This window comes from Patagioenas fasciata, chromosome 3 (genome assembly GCF_037038585.1).
Source record: "Patagioenas fasciata isolate bPatFas1 chromosome 3, bPatFas1.hap1, whole genome shotgun sequence".
Taxonomy (NCBI): domain Eukaryota; kingdom Metazoa; phylum Chordata; class Aves; order Columbiformes; family Columbidae; genus Patagioenas; species Patagioenas fasciata.
Window position 1 is genome coordinate 115226948 of NC_092522.1, and position 20239 is coordinate 115247186.

General features: G+C 37.7%; 1 protein-coding gene across 6 annotated transcripts in view; it reads right to left on the reverse strand.

The window, feature by feature from the left end:
* PUM2 (pumilio RNA binding family member 2) overlaps positions 1-20239 on the reverse strand; it is a 67385-nt gene that overhangs the window by 43393 nt on the left and 3753 nt on the right. For 5 of the 6 annotated variants that reach the window (XM_065835020.2, XM_065835026.2, XM_065835023.2 and 2 more), the window contains exon 2: positions 2356-2424. In XM_065835020.2, the coding sequence (XP_065691092.1) occupies positions 2356-2406 (51 nt within the window). In that variant the 5' untranslated portion in view covers positions 2407-2424. Of the gene's footprint in view, positions 1-2355; positions 2425-14526; positions 14633-15879; positions 16020-20239 lie in introns of those variants that run through there. The other variant, XM_065835021.2, reaches the window with a different exon arrangement.

The window sequence follows — 20239 nt, forward strand, 5'->3', positions numbered from 1 at the left end:
CTAGAGGAAAGAAACAGCATCTTGTGTCAGTATTTCTTCAGAATATTATCGCAGTCTCAAGGGTCATGATAGCTTTTGGGAGCTGGAGCCAGAAGCACAACCTGTATTTAAACAATCTAACAGCTAAAAGATGACATTTAGAGAAAGATGCTTGGCAATAGGGCAGATCTCTTGCTAATAAAACTTCAGTCTTTTTCTTTACAGAGTAAATTAACAAAGAACTGCAAGACAGAAACAGCTCAAGGAACCTGTACATCTGGTTCACATTACACTGTCCTGTTCCCAACACTGACTGATTCCAGGTCCCACCTGAATGCAGCTCAGCTCAACAGAGGCATTTCCCATTTCTACTATTTCCAGTGTGTGATGGTACAATGAAAACACACTTCACACTCTACTCCTTTACATTAGCACATGGAAGAGTGACTTGCTCAAGGATGCACAGACAGCCTTGATTTTAGCAATGAACAGCCTCCTAACATCAAGTACTGATTCCCAATCAGAAAAAAAAGACCAAGCAGGATTAGAATTATGAATAAGAAAAATGTCAGAGAAAATCTATCCAGACAGAGAAAATGAGGAAGAGAACAGCTTCCCAATAGCTGGATCACCTGACATGAACTCCCCTTCACACCTTTCAAAGTAGACAGAGGACAGCAAGATAAGAACGTACAACTACCAATTCTAGCTTACAAGGGTATTTATGAGGACATTTTCTTTAATATTTTGGAATGTTATAATCAAAAAGAAGGTTAAAACAGCCATGGAATCTATACCAGAACTACTTCATTGTTGTACAATACATTAAGAAAATTACTGAGTAAGTCTACCTAGCTATGTTAACCTGTATTACCCTCAAGATACCTGGAAGACACTGCTGAAACAAAACACATAACCTATTGAGTGCAGGGTCACAATATAGTATTAATTTCTGATGCCATATTACTGTACGAGATCACTGGCTTTGACAGATTCACAGAATACCATGGAAACAAACAAAATACTCTCCATTATTATCATCTCCCTCAATCTGAGATAACATAAAGTGAAGATCTGTCTGAGCAGTCATATATACCTCAATTTAATTGCCAGGATTTATGTCATCCTTTACTTTCACTGCTTTCAGTCTCTCAGAGCACTTTGTGGGTGACAAGAGAACAAACACCAGTATGAACTTTACCCCCGCTCTATCACAGATACCCTACTAACAGCTTTACCTTTCAAGAAGAGTTTTAAAAGCCAGGAGGGAAGGGGGAAGCAAGAATATCCAATGTGGCTATTCAGCTTTCTAAAGAAAAGGGCTTCATCTATTTTTGCTTTTTCAAATGTGAGATGGTTCCAGAAAGCCAACATGGAACCCTGGATGAAGCAAAAATTGATGAAAAACAAACTGATCAGTTAAATGCTTCATTAAAGTAAAAAAAAGCAAGAAAGAAGAGCCATGTGCCAGCCCAGAAGCGTTCAGCAACTAGAATATGGAATTTAGTTTTCATCAATAAGTTATGGTTTCTGTAGAGATTACAGTCCTATCACCATTTTAAGAAAGTTAAGCTGAAATATTGTCACTCGTTTAATTATCAACTGAATTAAGTAAATATCCATCAAGACAAAAGGATTGGTATTAAAATTACATTGAACTAAGATTTCTATTTCATTACTATGTCCTGACAGGACAAGTAACCCCAATGCACGCTGATCTCTTCCTAAACAGTTCAGGGAATTGCTTTGAAAGAGCTACGTCATCCTCCAAGACCTCAAATTACCCTCCACCCCTAAAGTACACTGACTTAAAAACCCCAAACAAACCACACCAACCAAAAAAGTCCTTCTCTCTAGCTAAAATATACAATAGCACTCTTAAAAGAAGATTTTAGCCACGCTTAAGTAGTAATTATCAGTTTAAAAAAACAAACAGTAAATCACCACACATTTCTGCTAGGTAGGGTATGCCATTTTCACTTTTTCTGGAGCCAAACCCTTTTCAGATCCTTGTCTCCTTGGCTTCTCAGAGGTAGTGAACAATTGCTTCCCCCGCTTAGATACAGGGACACTGAAAACAGGCCTCATTTCACAGAACTGCACAAACTTCCAAGTAAATTTTCCTGTCACTTCCCCAAGTGTATCAATCACCTACTAAGACATAGTAACAGGGTAGATAGATCCAGTCAACAACCACCCCAGTGTTCTTGGAAAGCACTTAGTTTAACTTCACCTTAGAACAGAACTCTTCAGTTCCCTGAAAAATCAATTTGGTCTTAACAGAAACTCTTTGCTTCATGTCATATTGTTTTAGACTTCTTAAATTTTACCAAGATTTCCAAACCACCGACTGGATTTTCAGCTCTCAATAATTACCTCTCCCATTCCCCGAGATTCTAGGGCAAGAGCTTGAAACTCATGATTCATCTCATCCACAGATCGAACCTGAAGGGGGGAAAAAACAAAAGAGTGATCCATTAGTCAAATATATTTTCAAAAGTTGAGTTTGTACAACTCCACAAGCTTATAATAATCTGAGAGAACTGATTATTTTACCATAAGCTACTGCCCATGCTGAAGTCAGGCACTTTAGTTTCAATTACAATCAAATAGTAAATTAGGCACTTCTGTCTCAAAAGGTGATTTTGCTCTAACAGTATCTCTAAATGGCAACCGTTAGTTACAAATTTCAAACTGTATTTACCATGAATGCTAATCAAATCACTGTTAGATAAAAACAACTAAACTTGAAAGATGTATAATTCTGCTTGTTTGTTTTCTGAAACTCTAAATAAACTGTAGTACATAGAACACAGATTGTGCTCACTGTCCCCCCTCTAACAAACATGAAATTTAAGTTAATGTTACCTATCGCTATCAGCAGCAATAGAAAGAATAATACAGCCCTTTTACTGCAGCAAAGTGGGTCTCATTGTGGTTCCCCTCAAAAAGACCAGCCCACAAAACCGTGTCCTATAGCACGAACACGTTTCACAGATCAGTTTACAGAATGGGGAAAATACAAGCAGCATTAATCTCTTTTGAAGATCTGCTTTCTTCAGTGTTAGCTCTATCACTAAAAATCATCCAGAATAATGACAACCCAGTAAGATCTACTACATATAAAGCCAAGCCCCCTATCCAAAGGAGAAACATTGGCTGGGATCATCTGTACCACCAGGAAGTTTTATTTTCTCTAATTCAATGCCAACATTCATGTAATTCATATGCTCTAGAAATAAACAAGATGTACTTTTCTACCTCAAATGCAGAATATTCAAAAATATTTTTCTCTATTTTTATTCATTTCATGTCATCTGGAATAATGTATAAATAAAACAGGCGTAGGAAACATACTGCTCAACATTTACAGTTTTTTCCTGGTTTTGGTTGATTACTTTTTTCTTTTTTCCACCTCACTCTAAATAACTCTGGAGACTCCTCTTTATCCATTTACCACCTACCTGCTTTTGGAATTAGTTGCTATCTAATCTTTAGTTTTCAAGAATTGAATGCTAATAAGCCTTTCCAACTGAGAGAAGCTGGCAACAGTTCCAGACTTCCGATACACATCAGATCATTCCACAGGGCCCCCAAATTACACACAAAGGGATACTACACACCAAACGGGTCTTAAGGTATAACAATTCCTCACACACTGCTGCTAAATAGATAGAACAGCTTACACATACCCACGACATCTCCTTTGACAGAGCAATAGCCTTCCACAGAAGCTGGGTACAACATTCCAGCAAGTATTAGTCCATTTTTTCACTACAGCATTAGGAAAGAGATTTTAACATGGAGCAAATGTAAAGTAATACTTTTGGCAGTCTCTCTCTTCCTGAAATTTACACTCTTTCTCTCCACCTGAAATTCACAAAATAATTTAATCTAGAGGCCTACACAACCTCTAGTCTGTCAAAACTCCTAAGGCCAGTTACCTCATTTCTACCATATTTCACTATTACCTCACACTATATACACAAGGCAATCTTCAATCAGTAATGCTGCAATGTTCAAGCAATAAACTGAGTTCCTCACAGAGCTGAGCACAGAATCATAGAATGTCCTGAGTTGGAAGGACCCACAAGGATCATTGAGTCCAACTCCTGTCCCTGCACAGGACAACCCCACAGTTCACACCATGTGTTTGAGGACATTGTCCAGTCTCTTCTTGAACACTGCCAGGCTTGGGGCTGTGACACCTCCCTGGGGAGCCTGTTCAGTGTCCAGCACCCTCTGGGTGAGGAACCTTTTCCTCATGCTCAACCTAAATCTCTCCTGTCACATCTTCCTGCCATTCCCTCGGGTTCTATCATTGGTCACTAAAGAGAAGACACTGGCTTCTGCCCCTCCTCCCCTTGTGAGGAGGCTGTAGACTGCTATGAGGTCTCCCTTCAGTCTCCTCCAGGTTGAACAAACCAAGTGACTTTAGTCGCTCCTCATACGGCTTCCCCTCCAAACCCTTCACCAACTTTGTAGCCCTCTTCTGGACACTCTCCAGTAGCTTAATATCTTTTTTATCTTGTGGTGCCCAGACCTGCACACAGTGCTCCAGGTGAGGCTGCACCAGTGCAGAGCAGAGCGGGACAATCCCCTCCATACCTGGCAGGCAATGCTGTGTTGGATGCACCCAGGACATGGTTGCCCTTTTGGCTGCCAGGGACACTGTTGGATCATGCTCAACTTGCCCTTGACCAGAACCCCAAGATCATCCAGCCAGCTACTGACAAACAGGACACTCCTTCCATCCTCCCAACAACTTTTACCACTCCCTTTGCAATGGGTTTGGTCCTCATCATCAAGTAGAAGTTTTTTTCCTTCTTTTTTTCCATGCATGAGGTTTTCAGCAGACCAGCCAGCTGAACTGGCTCAACAACCACAGCCACAAGACCACTAGAAAAGAAGACAACACAGGGAAAGCAACAAGAAGCAGCTGGTCTGGAGCAAGGTGGGGCAGGAGCACCTGCTCAGTGGCACAAGATGATAAACCAGTATCACAAAACAGTGTCCTGACATAACTCAGGACAAAATTCACAAGGCAGACTGTTGACTGCATAGTCATAGAGAATTACTACAAGAAACACTACTTAAAATAATAACAATTTCTGGAATCCACACACCCAGATCCAGGGACAAGTACCCTTCCCAACAACCCTGAATCCTGCTTGAAACAAACTTCTTACCATTTTCTTGCAAAAAGCAAAGATCAGCCCTTTCTTTGAAGAAAAGAGTTGAAGAAAAATAATAACAAAACAAAAAATATAATATGAAAGAGAAATATAGGACTTCATTTTATAAAACAAAAAGAGGTTAAAGCGGCTGAGTAGAAAGAAAACCACTTTTTCTGCATTAAGAAATTCCAAATCTCATCCCTCCTCTCCCAGGTGAATTCCTTAACAACCTGATGAAGAAAAGGAGAACACATTTTGCAGTTCCAGCTGTGGTACCAGGACAGAAATTGAACACAGAACACCTGGTAATTACAGTACTGTGACTGGAAAGGGAAGATGCTGTTTACATTGCAAATGTTTCAGCCTTTTTTCTTTTTTGCTGAATGACTTTAATGCAAAACACCTTTCTAGTAATTTTTCTGCAGGGTGTCTTGTCTGCAGCATTTACCTTATATATGATATATGCTTATGGCAGAGATGTAGCATTATTAGCAAGTTAAAGTAATATAAGAACACAAAAATAGCTGTATTTTGCAACACAATACATAGCAATTCTGCCAGCCCTCCATTAAGCTAAACACTGTGTTGTAAAGTCCCATCAGACACTTGACTAGATACATTTGGTTGAATTACCTAACATGTCCTTATTTTGGTTTAGAATAGTGCAGCCAGATAACAGAGGTTGTTAAGCAGCTGAATAGGTAACTACTAGAATCACAACCAAACTGTTTTGTACACAAGTTAGTTACAAAATACTAAATATTTTGTGCAACATTTTGAGAAAACAAGGCATTTGTTTGATTAAAGCTGCCTTTGGCTAGATGCACCTTCTCATACCTCTTTGAAGCACCAAGGAATCTAAGGTTCACTTACTATCAAACTGGTTAATAAAAGTTGTTGCTCCCTAGTAATTCAAAATCTACAGGCATGTGCGTTTTGGAAAGAGGTAACATTTTCTGAGGACCATACAGAACAGTAATGCAGACTTAAATAAATACTCAAATATGTCCAAGCTCCTTAAGCAGTCCAAATAAACAAGTTAGGCATTTCTGACAAAACACGCAACCAATTTTAAGTCGCAACCCATTTCCATGGTTATAGTCTCAAAAGCATAACATCTTCTCCCAGTAAGTACTTAACAATTTTCATTGCTTTAAAATACGGTGTTCTAAAACCAACTCAAACTTTTTACAGTCAAGTGAATAATTCTTCAGCCCCTGTATTTTAGGTTACTTAACTCATATTCTCAGATCGAGTTATACTTTTGCACCATATGACCTTTAATACAAAACAAATTTAGTTTGTCAACTTAGTTGGCCTGGCAGATTTCAAGATAGGGCTTCTGCAGCATTTAGCAAGGGGGAAAAAATATACTCAGCAGAAGTACTGCCCCATTTGCTGAAAAAGCTGAATCACAAAGGGACAAGGTGATCACAAGAGCTGACACTTTTATATACAACACTGACCAAACGTTTTGCTTGCTTTCTTTTCAGTAGGAGTTTCAGTAATCTGGAAGTATACAAACAGGAGAGAGGAATTTCCAAGGTTTTTATCAACAGCATATATATATAAATATACATAAAATTATGTTTAATAGCACCTCACAAGTCACTGCCAAGTTTGTAAGCTACGTATCTACTTGCACAGCCTTCTGCCAACAGACCATACAGAGCAAGAATAACAGGACAGCACCTCCCACGAATGAAAACAGAGGAAAAAGAAGCAAATCTTGCCACCTGCTTCAGAGATCCATGATGGCTCATCCGCCTAACAAGATTCAGGAACCCTGGGCTCCCCTCCCAGCTATGCAATGAAACGTGCTCCAAGAAACAGGTAATTGCACTTGTTCCCCCTCAACACAAACTGTATCATCACATAAGAAACTTATCTCTCCCTCACACAGGCTGTGTCCGTCTGCCCACCCAACCAGCTCCAGCTCTACCCCAGACTGGCAGATCTGTCAGGACCGGTTTTTCTAAACCACTGTCAGGTGTCCTCAAGCTCTGGATTTTGATCCCTACAGTCAAATACTGGCAGAATCACCAGCCCCACATAAATTAGTAATAATATGTCTGTACTGAAACCAGATTTTATAGCTATTTATAACAGTTCCATCGCTTGCTCCATTAGAAGAGCTAAAGTGATATATTCCAACAGAAGCAGGGCATATAGTTTATACTAAATAACTTAGCAGGTTTCTCAAAGTCTTTTAATCTTCTAAGAAATTACCTACTCAGAAGAATTTCTGAGAAATGTACAGAAGAGGAAGTCGGGGTGATAGGTGTTGCAGAAATTTGTAAAATGAAAGTCTACAGAAGAGGCAATGGATAAAATGTTTATATATGGTTTTACAACATCGAAGAAAAATCCCATAAAAACGAGTTTAAATAATTAATTTAATTTTTATCATGCATTTTTTAGTTTATTATTTAAATGAGCTATGAGAAAAGGTAACTCTTGCAAAAAAAGGGCTGACTGGGCATTTACTGCATGTAAATCAAACTGAAGAACTGTCTTTCACACAAGAAAATGTACAAGTTTAATCTTCAATGTCAAATAGTTCAGGTGTAATCCCATCTAGTTTGGTGAGACTCTTAACCTTTGCCCTACTGCACTCTAAGACATGCATATATTATCCTGCATTTCTCACCACGATGTTCCTACAGAAATATACCACAAACAAAAAAGCAAGACACGAAGTATATTCAGAAGTTCAAAAACAAAGTTGTGAAATGAAACCTGAGTCGCAGATCTTGTCTTAACATGCTCATTATTTAATTGGTGCTTGTTACTTCAGTAAATGTACGTAACAAATCCCTTATTTTCAAAATCTACACTTTTCTTGTTAAGCTCATCAGCTTGCATCGCCTTCCTGTAACAGAGCAATAAGTGCTACCGGTAACATCACAGAAGTTTACAGGAATTCACAAGACCAATTTCTAACCATTATTGTTCAATTCTACACTGAAAGCAGTAACACTATACAGCTGCTTCTATAAGAAAACACGATATTAACTTGCCGCATTGGTATTTTGAGACATCAGCCTTCATTACTTCATTAGCTCTTACTCAAAAATTGTATTTAGTAAGTTAAAAAACATAAAACTTGAGAGATCTCTAGGCAATATGCTATTAAAAAAAAAAAGCCTAAAACTTTGCCTTTTCTGAAGACGAAAACTCTGTATAAACCCAAATTTTATCTACACACCAGCAGGAACTAGGGACCATTTATCTCAATATGTATTATAAAGATTAATGAAACATACAACTTTAATTCTAATTGAGGGTCAACAAGCTTGTCTTAAATGTGCTAACAAGAATCAGAACAATTCGAATGTACAGGCCCAGAATCAAGTGAAAATTTCCATAAATTTACTTTCTACATTGCCATCAAGACTTCTTTTTGCTGATGGGTTTTCTTTAGGTACTTACATTATTTTCACTTTTCTATTTAATACCAGAAAATCCAGAACTGAATATCTCCCCCCCAGCCCAAAAAGTTTAACAAAAGCTTTACATTTGTTTCAAAAATTGTGTCTTTTTTAATATCACCTTAAAAATAATGTGATTTTAAGGAATCCCATGGAACATAAATCAATCATAAGCAATATAATTTATACCAAGAAAAAGATTTTGTACATACGTATATGCACATCCGCATACACACGCCTTCCCCCCATTAAAAGTCAGGCTGAGGAAATGACAAAAGTCACTCTGATGATTTCCAGGAAACAGTTTTATTTTATGTTATTGTAGCACTGATACCAGAAAAGTTCCTCACACCCCCAGCAATTCTGGATAGATAGTAATCCCCTTCTTCAGAGCATTTATTTTCACTTTCTTTCCTCCTGAATATGGCCAAAGTGTTTCCCATAACATTATTTTTTTTCAAGGCTATAGTTTTCAAGAACACTAGATGCAAAAACTGAACTTCCACCAGTAATTCTTCTGCTTAGAAGTTTGTACAGTCATGACTTACCCTCCCTTACAGTCCAGTGTCCTTTGAACAAGCTCTGTTGTTGCTTAGGTTGGTTGTGGGGATTTTGGGTTTATTTTTTCCTTTTTTCTACTCCAGCAAGCAAGAGGAAACCAGGGAACACCAACACAGTCTGATGTTCTTAACGTGGGTGTTAAAACCAGAGATGAAGAAATGGAGCTATCTAGTCTTTAGCAATGAATTGAACTGCGGGTAGCACAAAGACAAAATTCAGCATTTTTAGACTGCTTGCTCCCCTATGAATAACCAGCTCTTCTAAAGAAAGCTGCTGATAAAATACACAACTCCTCTGTATCACTGGCAGAAGTTTCAAATATATGCCAGTCTGCTTCAAAATCTACCTTGATTCTTTGAGCCTTTAAACTCTGAATAACCACCAGGACGGCCAGAGAACACTAAGGAACGTGTCTTCTAACACATTTTAAAAGAATTACTGTACGAGGCATATGTGTTTTCTACTTTATCTGTCTAAAGCAGGGGAAAGGACACTTCATGAAATTGCTGTTATCAGTTTTTTCAGCTGTTTTCTAAGGATGTTGTCTTCGGACAAGATGTGTATTTAAACTAACCATAGATTTCTACAGTTGCCTAAAAACTGAAAAAAAAAATCAGTCAACTGTAAAAAAACCCTAAAGAGACTACTTCTTATTCAATAAGCCTCATTTCTAATTCAGTAAGAGCAGAAGCTTAGCTTGGACATTAGTATCTCATTAAATGTTGGCCAGCATAGCTGCTCTTCAAAAGAAGTAAAAGAAGTCTAAAATAACAACTAAGACTTCATATTGACGACAATTAAGCTACTGGAAATAAAGCAGTCTATTTACAATTCAAAACAAAGTAATAGATGCTTTGCAGCAAAAATTATTTCAAAGATTGGCATTAATAAATCTGTGTTATAACAGATTTAAAGCCAAATTTTTCAACTTTTCCACTTAAGACGACAAAAATATAGGAGCACTTACATGTGAAAGCAGCTATCAGCACGTAAAGAGCTGAACTTAAGGTAGGTAGAAGCACTAACTGTGGACAAAAAGCTCCACCATGTTTGGATTACCATCTAATAAAATATAAAGAGGTGATATTACAAGCAAAATTTCCGATTAGGTGTTTAAACTCCAGGTTATTTGTTTTCATTCAAAATAATATATTTCCTCAAATAATTTATCCAAATATGTGCTTCCCCCCTCTTTCCTTTCACACAGTTAGCCACCACTTTGCTTTGCTCCCTGTGAATTCCAATGTCCATTATCTCCACTAAAAGCTTTCACATAACTCCTCCATTACCTTCACAAAGATACACAAGATACCACCTGACTTTCATGTGAACTGTACCAAACCAAGGTAGCTCAGGAAAAAAAATGTAGCTCCTCCATGCAATAAAGCAGTGTCATACACTTTCATACGCCCCAATTTTAATCACATGAAAAAGAAAAAGGCAAACTACATTATAAACCTGCAGATAAGATTAGGCAAAATAAAAAACACTGACCCAAACTTAAAATATTTTTATTTTCCTGGCACCTTGAATAATAGAAGTGAACAAGAAAATACAAAGAAATATACTGCAAATGCAAAATGTCTGAATGACCACATGCAACCATTTTCCCCCAAGCTTACGGCTCCCACCACCTTATCCTGGATGTCTATGCAAAACTCTCTTAGAATGCCTAAAACAAGTTTTACAGAATCACAGAATGTTAGGGATTGAAAGGGATCTCAAAAGATCATCCAGTCCAATCCCCCTGCCGGAGCAGGAACACCCAGATGAGGTTACACAGGAAGGTGCCCAGGCAGGTTTTAAATGTCTCCAGAGTAGGAGACTCCACAAATCCCCTGGGGAGCCTGTTCCAGTGTCTGTCACCCTCACTGTGAAGAAGGTTCTTCTCAATTTTAAGTGGAACCTCTTGTGTTCCAGTTTGAACTCGTTGCCCCTTGTCCTATCATTGGTTGTTACTAAGAAGAGCCTGGCTCCATCCTCACGACACTCACCCTTTATATGTTTGTAAACATTAATGAGGTCACCCCCCAGTCTCCTCTTATCCAAGCTAAAGAGACCCAGCTCCCTCAGCCTTTCCTCATAAGGGAGATGCTCCACTCCCTTACTTATCTTCATCGCTCTGCGCTGGACTCTCTCCAGCAGTTCCCTGTCCTTCTTGAACTGAGGGTCTCAGAACTGGACAAAATATTCCAGATGTGGTCTCACCAGGGCAGAGTAGAGGGGAAGGAGAACCACCCCCCTTCTAATACACTCCAGGATGCCATTGGCCTTCCTGGCCACAAAGGCACAGTTTTAGCTTTGGGTCAAAATTCCACAACCACATAACAACTGTGCTTGGAATGAGGCCTCACTCAATCCCACCTAGAACACGGAGCACATGGGAATAAAATGCAAAGAAACTCCAACTGGCTCTCTAAGCAGCCAGTTCGGGTCTTTGGTTCCCTTTCTGCTGGGCTCCAAGGCACAGGAATCCACATTGGCGGTTTCCAGCCCTCATCACCTCCAGAAGAACTGCTACTGACAGTAGCAGGAATCTGAATGGTAACTCCTCACACAGAGCTATTGCTGCACAGGTATGCAGGATAATTTGTCTATATTTAAATCAAAGATAATGCACAGCTGACCACATGCCATTTGTTTTGCAGTAGTGTCAAATCAGTCTCCCTATGCTAATTACTGAATAAGCACTAAAGTAGGAAGGACTCTGCTTCAAAGAGCTCTCAATCTAAGCATCAGACGAATTACAAATACCTATACAAGGAGAAACTGAATTGGTAAAGTTAAGATTTAAGCAGTTGTTCACATTAAAACACTTTACAATGCATGAGTGTCAGGTATTTGGAGACATCGAGGCAGGTGAAAATGTAAGGACTAACCCAAGAAGTTTGTCAGAAACGGTGAAAATTTAAAGACTAACTCAAGAACTACGTCAGCACAAAAAAAAACTGAAGAAAGCATAAGCGTGCTCATGAATATACTTAACAAAGACACAATATTACAATCTGCAAAGTGGGGTAGCAGTTCACAGCTTGATAGCATCAGAGACAAGTGGTCAAGTACCTCAAGAGCAGAAACTATGAGCTGTACATTGAAATGTTGGTGAAAAGGTCAGAAACTACAGAGATGCATCAAAATGGCACCGTGATTAAGAAAACAAGTCTCTGGAGATCAGATGTTACATGGAATGATTTGTTTGCACCAGTCAGATGATTGCAATTACTCTCCTTATCCTGATGACAGTTAACATTGAGATGTCTATTCCATGTGCTTGAAACTACTAAAAATACAAATCTGCAAAATTCAATACTGTGTTTTTCTTCTCCCCAGCTAGGAAAGTGATTTTAAGCATATCACCAAAAAGTCCACAATGCTTTTCTTTCAATTGAATTACATTAAAACATTTTGCAGTATGTAACAAATATTGCTTTTTAGCTTTTTCAAATCAAATAGAAGGGAAAGACACGTTACCTCTTTCCAGCTACACCTGCTGCCAGAATTGTGAGAGTCACGAGCAAGTAACAAGGCGATGCCTCACATATGCAGGTTGCAAGACATTTAGACTTTTTTAAACACACAAAAAGCTACGACCTTAAAATTCACCTGAAAAACTTATGACACTAACTCCAAACTATACAGCACTAGTATGATGGAAAAAATCCCACCAAGAACATATTAAACGAGGTTGTTTTAACAGGGCATAGAACATCTTCCAAGACACAAACCAAATATCTTCCACTCAGCTGTCCCCTAAACACAATGGAAAATCGTTCCAGTCTTAAGATTTCTTTTCCTAGTTTGTGAGGTTTGAAAACTTTCACTGATTGGCAAGTTTGAGATGCTGCTTAAATAATGTATTTGACATTCAGAATCTGGGTTTCTAGTTAAGTGGAGCTAAATGGTACTGTAATTAATTGAAGAAAAAGGCAAAATCAAAAACTGAAACCACTGCAAACCTCAAAGAAAGACAACATTTACAAGCCATTCATCAGCTAAGGTAAAACTTGAGCTTTTACTATGACAGACTAAAAATAAAAGCCAAGAATTTATGTGCTGCATAGTTGCTTAGCACTTGAAAAAGTCTTAAAGTATCTGTTTATGAAAGGTATTTTGAAAGCACTTAAAAGATAGCTATATTTCAGTTATACTTTATTTTTAACCTCAAGTATTAGTTGGAAACAAAGTCAGGAATCTAAAATATGGACTGCAAGCTCACTTTAAATTTCTAGGGACAGTTTTAAGTAGAATCTATAAAAGGAAAAACTAATGATTCAGGAAATGTGACTCCCACTGTAAAGTCAGAAAACAGATTATGTTGTTCCCAACCTGAATGGTAAGATTATGTTCACTGTTCCAAGGGATGGCTACACGACTGTGAGGTCTCTTATGGGAAAATTACTTCCCAATTTCCACTACACAAACATATTAGAATATCTTATTTGAACAACAAAGAAAACAATCTTATTGTTTAAAATCAAGGCAAATTTTTCACTAGAAATTGTTCATTTCATCCTGGAGGCAACGATTTCAAACACTTGCACATTTTATTACTTTAACAACATCCACACATTTTCTCATAGCTATATTAATTCTAATAGATCCCCATGGAAGTAGTGCTGAATACTTGCATAAACTAATATATAGAGCTTCTCCTCCATATTTCAAAAGTGCTAAAAAACTATTGAACTCAGTAAGACTCTTTCCTTTGTTTTCTCCAACCACCAAAAAAAGATTTTGCTTGGTTTCAGCAGCTATTCAGAGAACTTCCCCACAAGTTTGTAAATTCTAACACAAATGACTTATAACAACTGCAGCTCAAGTGAAGCTTTGTGCAAAACCACAATTTTTTTCCTGTTTATAGCACCACTATCCTTCAGATGCTTTGAAAAGGCTGCTATAACCAGAGCACTTCTCTGGAATTCTTTTGCTTATCAACTTTTGCTTCTTCAGACCTGACAAAGGCTCTGGTAAACCTGGCTGCAGGACTCTGTTTTCACCATCAGTTCCTACCCTTTTCCCTCTGCTGGAGGCAGAAAGAGGAGAAGCAGCAAACATCACATTAAAATGAATAACCTGATGTATTTAGCTTAAACTGCTGAAGTGCTTAAGTACCTGTGCCAGAAGGGAGGGAAGTAGCTTGGGCAGACAGGGGAAAAGACAGGACAAACAGCTTTGGCAATGTCACACTGCTGTAGATCTTCAGCACGTGGAAGAACATTTGCAAATTCTCTGACATCCAAGAAAATACAGCCTGAGTTTCAGCAAAACCTCATCTTCATAACTCCAAGTACTATGGACTGACCGCTGATCACTAAGGCTTTGTATCCTATACAGTTCTCCATTACAGAAGTTATGTGAATCAATGACAGATCACTAACCTATCTGTAGTCCCATGGGAACGTTAACAAAAGGATGATGCCGCAGTGGACAGTGTGCTCTTCTTCAGATACTGTGCTACCAAAGAGCCTGATGTGCTTTTTCGGTCTTGAGGGAAAGAAAAAAATGTCAAAAACCCAAGCGAGATAGCTTTTGTAGTTAGTTCATCATTACTGGAAAGAATTTAAAGTTCTATTGGAAAAAGTTATTTAAATATTTTGAAGGAAGATGAATGAGACCCAGGGACAGCTATTTCTAGATTAAGTAGTTTATACTTAATCCCACCAGCCAGTGACTAGATATTTGCTGCTGTTTTAATGTGAAGTGTGACAATGGCCGCCTCCTGACTCCATTTAACACTTTTGGATCTGACATCTAGTATCGAGGAGTTGTGCATGCATGACCTTTCAGTTGAGTGTTCAAACACTTCTGGATATAATCTCTCATGCAAATGAATGCTCCTCTAGCCTCTGCCCTCCCTTACGCTGCCAACTATTCTGTATAACCTCCCACTCTGCCAGCCAAATACTTCAACTATCCCAAGTTTTTGCCATATGAGTAACCACTGTCCATCACTTTAATTTTCTGTTGCTACAGCTGAAGCAACCTTAGAACACAGACAGAATGTGAGTGTTAACAGTATCACACATTTCTGTGCCTTTTATTCTAAAATGTTCTATGAGCCAATGATTACAGTTTTGAGTCAGAGCGGGTAGTTAATTTAAGACACCAACTAATCAACCACACACGTATTCAGAAGATTTTTCCATCGCTGCTAAGGGCTGAATTCCATCCAATTGCTGTACTTGACCTTTCTTGCTCTTCTCTCAAATGTGTGTGGCACCTGCGATTTTTCCATCACAGTCTTGATAATTTCCAAATCAAAATACATTAAGCATCAGTACTATAATGGAACTCCAGGATAACCCACTCAATCTTCCCCTGTGCTATTAATGGCCTCTAATGCTACTGTGTATTAATATAGAATATTTCAATTGGAAGGGACCTTCTAGTCAAACTGCCTGACCACTTCAGGGCTGGCTAAAAGTTAAAGCATGTTATTAAGGACATAAACGGCCTTCCAACTATTGAGACTTTGCTGATAATTCCCATAGTTCATTTCTCAATAATCCCTGATGACAGACACAGACAAGCAACTCCTCAATCTTTTAACCAGGGTAAAAATTAAATATCTCATTAAACATATTTTTATCTATACTGAGGACGCTGTCTTGGCTTCTGCTTACTAAGATGTTCAGTTCTTTTGAAGACATGCCAGATGGTTTTCAGAAGACAAAGATGTTTCCCTAGTCTTCCCAGGAATTTGTTCCTTGGAAATAATCAAGTATACTTACTATCTTATTCTGTTACTCAACTTCTTCAGCACTTCACCTAATTCGAAGATTCTTCAACACCCATCTGTGATTCCAGTCAAGTTGATCTGCTCCTCTTAAATTGCTCCCAACAACTCTTCTTTCAACCCACTTCTACACACCACTCAAAGAGTCGGTTAAAAGCATCAGGTATCTTCTGGTACAGAAGAAAATAGATGTTTTTTCCACATTCTGTATTTACTTGAATTTATCTGTTAATGCCTAAGGTTTATGCAAGTTTCTTCCCAGAAGACAATAAATGAAAATGTCTTACTTTTTGTGATCATTTTAGCTGAAAAAGCCCTGCTGAATTTACAATTTTCCATTTTCGCATGTCACTTTCTATACATCTTAAGCTCCAACTGAATCAGTGAGTCTAGGGCTTCACTGTCTTCACGAAAAAAAAAAAATGATTCAGTCTTGCTATATTTATCTAAAATGCTTTTTTATCACTTGGGCACTGTCTTACATTCTTCGACTGTACTATGACATACTAAAATTTACGTAAGATCCACAGTTTTAAGGTAAGCTTAGATAATGTATGTTGAATCAAAGATTTCGGTATCTTCATTTCCACTTCTTATTTATGTATCTATACAACAATCTGGGCAACTAGGTGGTACTACCTAAGCGGGGGATTAGACCAGATGACCTCCAGAAGACCCTTCCAACCTCAAAACATTCTGTGATATTTATCTACTATATTTGCATTTGATAATTTTCTTTGCATTATTTCTCTAAATGTATTAAAAAAATACATATACTCATATACACAGAGATTCTGTCTACTCAATACTCACAGAATACAATCTCAACTCTACAGTTTGCATTAACTTACATTTTAGAAAACTCATTTCTTTAGTACTTATCATTTCTTTCGTACTCATAACTCAAGAGTTGTCTATTTGGGGGGGGGGAAAAAAAAAGGCAAAAGATTAACTTCTATCTTAACAAAATCCCAAAAAACATTGGTACACAGAGAACACTCAAATAACTGAAATGGAAAAGTTTCCTGGTTTGTACTTGATTTTTGTTAGTTCATATCACTAAGGAAGAATGGGAACAGTGAAAATGGGTAGAACTGATTAGAGCAAGCTGGAAAAACACTATTTTTACTGGGGTAACAATGCACAGCAAAGAGTACTTTCCCCTTCACTAAATCTTCACGACCTGTAAGGCCACTGAGGTCCTTTAAAACACAAGAGAACTTGTGCACGCATCCCCCATTCAAGTTACCAGGAAACAGACAAGGTTCATGACATTTAGTTGCTGGAGGACTGGAGAAATGTTTTGAGGCACCTAACTGATTATTAAACGAAGCTGCTGATTAATACATGGCTCTGATTCCAACTGGGGATGGAAAGCAGGTGGCAGAAGAGAGATGCAACTGTTACTCAGCACTTACTTATCTGTGAATAATTTTATCTACACAACAGATCAACCATGGGAAGCGCTAGTGAAAATTGGCACTGTTACCTGTATAACAGACTGAACACTCATAAGGAAAAGTCCAGCATTTTCATACTCAGGATCTGTGTCCAAGTGGGCAAGCAGAATATTGTAGAATTTCATATTTACAGACCTGCTTTACAGTCTCTGTATAATACAGAATGTGATACAGCATGAAGCAGGATGTCATGGGAAAATAATTTTTATTTTGCTATGTAGATCAATGTAATAGGAAGAAAATAGAGTAAAACTAGAAAAAAAAAGCCTAAAGAAATTAAAGAATTGGAAAAAAACAGATGAAGAAAAAATAGACAACAAATATTCCTGCTTTTAAAGTCATAAAATTTTGTTTATTCACATTTGTTCCTATATCTACTACATTTTTAACACATTCCATAAGGCCTTGGACTTGGAAAGGTGAAAAAAGTTCCCTGTGGCCTTAAGAGTGGCACAGTGCAACAGTCCTGAGGGAAAAAAAGTCATTCCTATCTGAAATTCATGACAAAGTTTTTCAAGAAAAATTAAGAAGTTGTAGCAATTAAATGTTTGAGACTAAAAGTTTAAAACTGGATTTTTTTCTTCTGAATACTGCCTGCAAAAGGAGAAAACTCAGTTTTGATCTACACTTAATTCTACTACTTCTATTTTAAGTGAACAAAATTTTTTACCTGTAAGTATAACAAGAAATATTGTGGGCTAAACCCATATTACTTGTCAGAAAGACTACCAGAGGATAGTCCCTCTTCAACCTACACTGACTGCCTTGCATAAATTCAAACCTAATGATTTGATGATATTCTGATAAAAAATAGGTACTCACAGAAATACAAAATGCTTATGCAAGTTAAACGAATGGTCGAAATCGAACATTTCACATTATTTTATGCAGTTTCAATTATAACTGTTTTAACAAAATTAGTTTCAGAGTTTGGGTTACTACAGGCTTTGAAAACATAGCTTCACTCACACATATCTTTCTTAAATATGCAGATTCAACACAAAACACAGGAACTATTTCAATGAAAACCACATAGACTACCTACTGAACGATCTATATGAATGCTATCTCCTGTGGGCCTGCAGCGCTTGCCGGAGTAACCACTCAACTGCTCACCAGCCTCTGGAAGAAACATCCAACTGCAGCATCACCCTGAGAACATGGACTGAGTGGTACCTGGACACTGGAAGCACCCAACACTGCAGTTGCAGGGACGGTGCGAGGAGTGTTCTTACCTCGGCTGGGCCCTGGCATTGCTACAGCTACTGTTTCAGCTGGGACAACCCCCACTCCAGCTCCCCCTGGGGTTCCTGACAAACGTTCACACGCATCGTTTCTCTGGTCTCTTGCCAGGCCACTTCCTTCATGCCCAGGAGAGCACACGGAATGCTATGTAGAAACCTAAAAAGTCTTGATAACATAAAAGGCTTGCTCACATATCATAAACGCTTGTCCATGCTTCCCCACTAAAAACAATCAAAATATGATTTTAAATCATAATAGTAGCAGTTTCTTTAACATTACTACTCAGCATGATGTGTAAAAACACTAATTCTGCCATACTGCTATGTCTGATTTATACATTTGTAGACTATGGAATGAAGTAGCACAGAAAACTAACTTACCTATCTGAACTACAGCTCATTCTTACATGCCAACCTCAGCTTTTCTTTCAAATTTGTTAAACTACGTGAGATTCTAATCCAGTCATTGACACTAAACTTCTCTAACCCACAGGTTTTGGGCTTTTCATGAAACAAAGATTCCAGGCTCAGATTAAAATGAAGTTTGTCAACTAATTTTTTAAGCATTTAAGTCTCGGCTTGAAACAAGCATAAATGACAACAGCAAAAATCTCTGATACTGACAAACTGCTCCGCAGGAAAAAAATACCTGTTTCTGAACACATACACTAAATGATCTTCACACATATTCTTCAACTACTATAACTGATGTATTAACAATCTTTTACTACATAAATGAACTTTTTAAGGCAAGAGGACTACATATATAAAACCCAACATATCCCCATCAATCCTACATAAGTACTTTTTTTGGGGGGGTGGCAAATAGCTTTGAAGTCCAAGAAATGCCTCACTTCTCACACTAACCAAGAGTGTTAAGTCCAAACAACAAAAACTGACATATATGGAGAGCTATTCAATCAGAATAGAACACTTAGGTCTGAAGATGTAAACAAAAGAAACCACAATCCTCTAATCCTTCTACACAATTCTACATTTTTAATCTAGCCTTATCAACTACTGAATGTCTAATCTTTAGGAAGATACATAATATATAGATAGATAGATAGACGGTAGCAGGATTTTTTTATAATCTTGAACGATCTTGGGTTCACATGCAATACATAAGATCTAAAGATTATTTGTCTTATTATTACTTACAGTAGATATTTGCTTATTGTCAAAATATCCAACTAACATCAGTTCTGCAACTTATTCAGACTGCATGATTAACTCATCATTGTAGTACATCCAGAACTAAAGTTTAAGCAATATACATCGTAATGGAAATAAACAGCAAGATACTTGAAAAATGAGTCAAAACCAGACAGACCCGTTATTTTTAGCTCAACTACACAAAATCATCTCCAGTAAGTCTAGTTTTGTATTTAATCAATACACACATGTAAAGACTTATGGAACTAAACACACCGACCCAGCATTTAAAAATTCACTTCCCCTTTGAAAAGATTTGTGAAAAAATTCTGTATGAAACTTCAGACCAGCCAAAGAAAAAATGTACGTAACTAGTTCAATACAACCCTCAAAATTCTTACCCAAAATAACATGGATGAAATCTAAGAGCAAAGTTATGAACACAGGTCTGACACAATCCTTATTTCCATTAGGATTTACATGTCCAGAGCTTTAT